The sequence below is a fragment of the Lolium perenne genome, chromosome 7, assembly GCF_019359855.2.
Source record: "Lolium perenne isolate Kyuss_39 chromosome 7, Kyuss_2.0, whole genome shotgun sequence".
Lineage (NCBI taxonomy): Eukaryota > Viridiplantae > Streptophyta > Magnoliopsida > Poales > Poaceae > Lolium > Lolium perenne.
In genome coordinates this window covers 143812297-143819017 of record NC_067250.2, presented here as the reverse complement: position 1 = coordinate 143819017, position 6721 = coordinate 143812297, and the positions used below count along the sequence as shown (strand labels likewise).

Below are 6721 nucleotides of genomic sequence, written 5' to 3'. Positions count from 1 at the left end.
AAAAGGAACGAAAAAGAAAAAACCGGCTTACCTGATGTTGGGCTGCGCGGCCCAGTTAGTAATCCGGGGCGCGCGGGTGTGCGGCGACCGCTTCGGCACCGACCAGCTCGGTGGATAGCATCTCCCCAGCCCGTCAGTTAACGGGTCTTTTGTGTGCTGGGCCGTACCAGGGACATGAAGCAGTGTGCCGGGCCGGCCCGTCAGCTAGTATGGTTCGGAGAAAGCGATGCTCGCCTCTGAGACGCCTGTCACTACCGCACCACTCGCCTTGAAAAAGCCGCGAGGCGTGACTTCCTTGGTTCCGCGCCCCGCCTGGGCTGCGCTTTTGCGCCATTTGTCCATTCGCTCCTTATCCTCCTCCCTGCTTTGCCCCGCTCCTACCGACCAAATCTTTTGCTAGTTTGCTTCCACCAAAGGGTTTGCTTCGGCTTGAGGTTTTCTTTTCCGTGTGGTCGAAGCATCGGTTCCCTCCACCAGTAGCTCGTCTTCTTGATTCCCCAGGTTCTAACAAGGGAAAACAACTTTTTCTTTTGATTTTCTTTCCAAGATTCGGTGGCCTTGGGCTCTCGGCTATCAATTCTTGGTGAAATCTTCGAGGACAGTTCAAGTTTGTGAACTCTGTATATCTTATTTGCGTTTCTTGTACCAGCAAATTTCCTAGGAGAGAGAATTCTGGTGGAATTTAAGGGGGTCGGCGGCCGGCCATGGGGAAGCCGGCGGCGCAGGGCGACACCGACGAGGAGGTGTTCCTGGAGCTGTCGCGGGAGTTGAAGGAGGAAGCCAGCAGGATGTTCAACCGGAAGGACTACGAGGGCGCGGCCTTCAAGTACGACAAGGCGATCCAGCTCCTCCCCAACGGCCACATCGAGGCGGCGCACCTCCGGAGCAGCGCCGCGCAGTGCTACATGCGGATGGTCCCCGGGGAGTACCACCGCGCCATCCACCAGTGCAACCTGGCCCTCGAGGTGGCGCCCAGGTACAGCAGGGCGCTGCTGCGGCGGGCCAGCTGCTTCCAGGCGCTGGGCAGGCCGGACCTGGCTTGGGGCGACGTGGAGAAGGTGCTGGGCTGGGAGCCGGGGAACCGCGCCGCCAGGGAGATCTCGGAGAGCGTCAAGGTGGCATTGAAGGAGAAGGGTGTTGTTCTTGTTGTCTCGGAACCTGTTCTGGATGGGCAGGAAGTGGACCATGTTGCAGAAATCAAGAATGCTCCAGAGAAGGAGGAAGAGAAGAAACAGAGGAATGAGCATAACAAGCAAGCAAACCATCTGGGAGATAATGGAGTGAAGCAATTCAAACAGGAAAAACACACTGAACACAAGGAAGCAAATGGGATAAGAAATCAGCAAAGTCTTCTGGAAGATAAGGAAACCAATGGTCTGGAGATGGAACGGAACGATGTTGGTGGCAAGGGAGGGAAACACATTTCAGGACAACAAACTGGGCATGGCAAGAGTAAGGGACGAAAGCACTCTGCTGTGAAGCCAGTGCATCATGCTCAGGAAAACCGTCATAGCCACACCACAGAGAGCAATATCAGTGTCAAGACAGAGGCGATGAGGGATCTGAAGTTGGTCTTTGGAGAGGACATTAGATGTGCTCGGGTGCCAGTAGACGGCAGCCTATCTCAGTTGAGAGAAATTGTTCAGAACAAGTTCCCATCTTTGAAGGCGTTACTTATTAAGTATAAGGACAAGGAAGATGACCTGGTGACAATAACCTCATCTGAAGAGCTAAGATGGGCAAACAACCTAGCAGACCCAGAAGTGCCTGTTCGACTATATGTTGCAGAGGTTGATCCTGTTCAAGAACTAGGCGTGGATGTGGTCAGAACACAACCTTCGTTACTAGAGAAAATCCCTAATAGCATGGCAGAGAATGGGATCACCGGGCATGATAATGGACAAAACTGTTATGTTGATGATTGGATGTTACAGTTTGCCCGGCTATTTAAGACTCACGTCGGATTTGATTCTGATGCATATTTGGATCTCCATGACCTTGGCATGAGATTATATTGTGAGGCTATGGAAGACACGGTTGCAAGTGAAGAAGCGCAGGAAATATTTCAAGTTGCAGAGCTAAAATTTCAGGAAATGGCAGCTTTGGCCTTGTTTAATTGGGGCAACGTCAGCATGTCTCGTGCAAGAAAAAGGCCACTCCTATCTGAAGATGGTTCAATTGAATTGATACTTGAGCAGGTAACGGCTGCATATGAATGGGCTTGTTCAGAATATATTAAGGCTGGTTCAAAATTTGAGGAAGCTGTAAAAACAAAACCAGACTTTTTTGAAGGTTTCATCGCACTTGGCCAACAGAAGTTTGAGCAGGCCAAGCTTTCATGGTATTATGCTATTGCATGTAAGATAGATATGGGAACAGAAGTTTTGGGATTGTTCAACAATGCAGAAGACAATATGGAAAAAGGGATGGAGCTGTGGGAAGCAACGGAAAATATTCACCTGAGGGGGCTGTCTAAACTTAACAAGGAGAATTCCATGCTGGAGAAGTTGGGCCTAGAACGCTATATGAAGGCTATGTCTGCAGATGAAGCATTCGAACAAGCTTCAAGTATTCGATCACATATAAATATTCTGTGGGGTACCATTCTTTATGAACGCTCCGTAGTAGAGTTCAACTTGGGACTTCCTAGCTGGGAAGAGTCGCTGACAGTGGCGATGGAAAAATTCAAGACTGGAGGTGCTTCCGTAGCAGACATCAATGTGATGGTAAAGAACCATTGTGCTAATGAAACCACCCAAGAAGGTAAGGGTTTCCTTCTTCTAACTTTCAGAGCTCCTAATTTTCTTTCCTTTTTCCATTTTACCACTTCTACATGTTGCTTATCCAGTCAAACGAATATGTATGTTTACAAAGCATATTTGTCCAGGCAACGTGATCAGCTTCATACCTTATTTGGGAACTTTGAATCCTTAGATTTTGTGTACACATCCTGCGGTAGTAATTTCAGGAACAAGTCCTGAAAATGTTGCTCTTGTTTTTGCAGGACTGAGTTTTAAGGTTGAGGAAATTGTTCAAGCATGGAATGAAATGTATGACGCTAAGAAGAGGATAAGCGGAGCTCCATCTTTCCGCCTCGAACCAATATTCCGACGCAGGGCTCCAAAGTTGCATCATATACTGGAACACATACAGTACACGTGATTATTACCGCTACAGCTAAGACCTTATAGTCACCAAGAAGAATGGCTTGTAATCTGATTTTCTCAGGTAATTTCTTACCTTTAAATGCATTGGCGTCAGTCCTCTGGATTCCCCTGTCCAAAAGGTGGATACTAGAAATGCCATAAGCTCTAGGATTTGTTATCCAGCCTGGTTTTGGGGATATTTAGTTCGCATTTGAGGTCATGTAGGATCTGTATGTCCAAAACGTAAGCTTTATTTTACGCCGGGCCTCTACATCATAGATGCATATAGCTTTGATTATAGCATTGTTTATTGCAAGTTGCAAACAAATATCCTAACAAAAAGTGAGATAGACTATACATAGCTTCAAAACAAAAACTGCAAAGCATGTCTCCCTGCCATCTTCGCTTATAATTAAAATATCTTTTGTGAGAATGACTCCCTGAAGAAAAAAAAAGGAACACCTTTCTCTTAAGTGGTTATGTCAAACGCCAGGTGGTTTGACCTGAAGCTAGGTCAGTACAAACTTGTCCAGCATGCAGTAAATCTTAAACGTTCACCACTTCACAACAAGAAAGTAAAAACTCCCCCAGACCAAACTTCCTTAACATTAACCAGAAACGTAAGTTCTCAGGTTCTTTATTAGAATGAAGAAGTGGTATATATGGAGAAACATTAAAGGGAGGATATATTTCATGAAGCTCTGTGTACTAGCTAGAAGCTATGTGTATATTCAGTGCTGTTAATATGGAATTCTTCATGTTCTATGAATTATAGATGTAAATGGTTATCTGTGATCGACATATAATCAAATTCTTTTTATTATGCCAACTATAGCATGATCTAGTGTTGCTGCAACTTAATTTTTCTGTATGGCGACTAAAGTTGAAGTCCACCAACCAAAGGTTGGGTTATTTTTGTAGAATTTCCTGTGGTAAACAATAAAAACTAGGTGCCAACCCGCTACCGATATTTTGGGAACAAAAGTTGTGGGTAAATTATTTCGTTCGACTAGTTTGAAGGTCCTCAAGTAGTCTATTAAACAAATGCGCTCATTGTACTAGCATCTGTTTCCTATCCATTTTGATTTCTTTGGCTATTCAGCTTTTCGAAATAATACAAGATAGGGTACTATGTAGTCCACCTTTATATGCGTGAGCTGCATTATCTAATTAGCATTTTCTACTGCTTGGGAGATAGTTTCCTTTTTGATGCTCACCGTATTAGAATATCACATTGTAGTCCTCTTTATATATTTTGAGTAACTTCTCTATTATTTCTCATATTATGTTATATGTTTGCAGATTCTGTATCTTTGGAGCTGTACTTTATTTGCTGAGTCAAAAAAAAGGAAAAGAAAAATAGATATTCTTGTCATTTTCAAGCTAGAGATTGTCTGACAGTAGTGCAGTAATGATTTTCTAATGACAAAAAAAAGGAAAAATACTGACAGTGTAACGTGCTTGCATTTGCTGTGAAGCTCGGTGCTTTGGGCAATTGTCTAAGCGGTGCCATATTCCTTCCAAGAGGAAATTTTGTGCATATTGTTGCACTTCTGTTATTTCAAGGAAGTGCTCCAAGGTAGGACAATATTCTCACTCAAGGCGTGTTTTACTCCTAGAGAAAACATTTTATTGTAACATGTACGATGTTTGCAGTCTACGGTTGTATAAAACAAATGTATTTTTATTGATAAGTTGCTGTTCCCTCACCGACATACCTAATTGCCGGTACTTGGTTGTTATTATATTTACTGCTAGTTACTGTATTAACATGTTGCCAATAGCCCAATACATATACGTCATACCTGCCTATTGCCACCTGTCCTACAATGGATTGGAGAAAAGATCATTGTCCTAGAGGGATTGGTTGTAACTTTTGTGTAGTCACCGGTATTTAGCTTTAACTTCATTGTACCTTTTGGGTGGCCACTGATATTTAATTTAAAGTAGCTTAAACTGAATATCAGTGCCACACAAAAGTGGCCGGTGCTGGAATTGGTAGTGTTGACCAATCCAAATATTAATTCATTTTATGGTGTTTGTGAGCATAAATTGAATTTTCTAGTGTTGCTAGACAATGATGGCGCGTTGCTGCGCCTGTCCATTCCAGTGTGTTCTTCGGTAATAAATTGAGGAATGAACATGGCGGTTACATTACAAAAATGAGCGAACCAAGCAATGCTAAGGTGAAAAAACAAGAAAAATATCTAGTGTAGTGGGCAGAAGTCACGAGGATATTAGTTAACAGTATAATGGAACCACCTAGGAGCATCCACAACGCTTGGTCATCCTGAACCGTTGGATCGGACAATCTAATGGTCAACGTTAAAGGGCTTCTTCTCCGTACGTCGAATTGGGCGTTTTCTCGTTAGTTGGGCTGCAAAACCTTCAAATGGGCCATAGGTATTCAGGCTTGCAATACGCCACCGCTCACACGTTAACAGCCCATATCTCCACAAAGCTGAAACGTCGCTCGAACCGAGCCCACTGTTAGTTCGCGTCAAAAAAATATTTCCAAACTGCCCAAAAATTTACGGGCTGCTACTGTGCAAGCCGATCTAGACGTTCTCTTGTTAATCGGGCTGAGAATGGGGCTTCCACAGTCCCATGAATGAGTAGCAGCAACGACTATCAGCCCAGTTCGTCGATGCAGGCCGCGTCGTGTAGGGTACGACCTGGACTTCGTCCAGTCTGACAAGGCAGACCGATGGCAGGGGAACGGCCGTGGCGGCGCCGCCCCTATTGATTCGTGCGATTAATGGTGTAGCAATACGTCGCTTCAGTTCAATCCGTTTCCTTGTTGATGATCATTTCACCTCCTGCCTATCTTCTCTCTCCTAGTTCCTCATATAAGCTGCCCATAATATTCCTCCCGTCGTTCCTCATGTTCTTCGAGTACTGTTAATTTCGTAGTTCCTAGCTGCCCTTATTCCTGCCTGCAATGTCATCGATACCTCATCGATACCGCTCTAATCCTTTGATCTAACTTATTATTTGTTTGAGGAGTTGTCGTGCTCACTGGTTCTGGAGTTCTGTGATGGAGGCCTCGACCTGCTCGGATGAACTCAATTTATGAAAAATGTCTTCTTGTCAGGTACGTCTGTTTATCCACTTTTACTTTTGTTCTGTCATGCTTTGATACGTAGTTTCCATACTACCTTCAGATTGGTTGTGTATTCTCGCATATTTGTCTGATTTGTACCCCGTCTCAATACATCTATTTGTTTTTGTCTGCCCCCCTATATTTTAAGTGTACATCTGCTCAACTCCTCAATCATGCTAATTGCCTACTTTGGTGTGTAGGTGTTTCTACAGGCTTCTGCTAGCTAGAGCTGCGGCAGGTGTGCTACTGTAGATCGCTAGGTGCGAAGGATGGATGTGTTACAACGGATGCTTTGTTGGTGTCCACTCCTACTTCCAAGCCTTTGTCCATCCGTGCTGCTCTTTCCTGATGAGTATATCAACGAGGTGAAACAAATAACACAAACTTGCTGCTTTGATGGATTGTATGGAATCTCCCTTCTGGTTATCTTCTATACCTTCAGTTTTTAGATTCTACATCGGATTATCTGGGA

The 6721-nt window shown here is 44.4% G+C and overlaps 1 protein-coding gene across 3 annotated transcripts; it reads left to right on the top strand.

Annotated features, from left to right (window-relative positions):
* The first annotated feature begins 285 nt into the window (after positions 1-285).
* LOC127318668 (HSP-interacting protein) lies at positions 286-4855 on the top strand. Of its 3 annotated transcripts, none has more exons than XM_051349143.2 (4): positions 286-501; positions 662-2763; positions 3005-3228; positions 4449-4855. In XM_051349143.2, the coding sequence occupies exons 2-3, from the start codon at positions 705-707 to the stop codon at positions 3160-3162; spliced, it is 2217 nt and encodes a 738-aa protein (XP_051205103.1). In that variant the 5' UTR covers positions 286-501; positions 662-704; the 3' UTR covers positions 3163-3228; positions 4449-4855. The 3 variants fall into 3 exon arrangements, with proteins under 3 accessions (XP_051205103.1, XP_051205102.1, XP_051205101.1); XM_051349142.2 differs by having other exon boundaries at positions 650-2763; XM_051349141.2 differs by having other exon boundaries at positions 286-2763.
* The last annotated feature ends 1866 nt before the right edge of the window (positions 4856-6721 follow it).

What these genes read in the sequence shown, in the direction of transcription:
- LOC127318668 (XM_051349143.2), top strand. Translation starts at nt 705, where the DNA reads ATGGGGAAGCCGGCGGCGCAGGGCGACACCGACGAGGAGGTGTTCCTG. An exon ending in TAATGAAACCACCCAAGAAG is followed by an intron (nt 2,764 to 3,004) that starts GTAAGGGTTTCC and finishes TTGTTTTTGCAG; the next exon opens with GACTGAGTTTTAAGGTTGAG.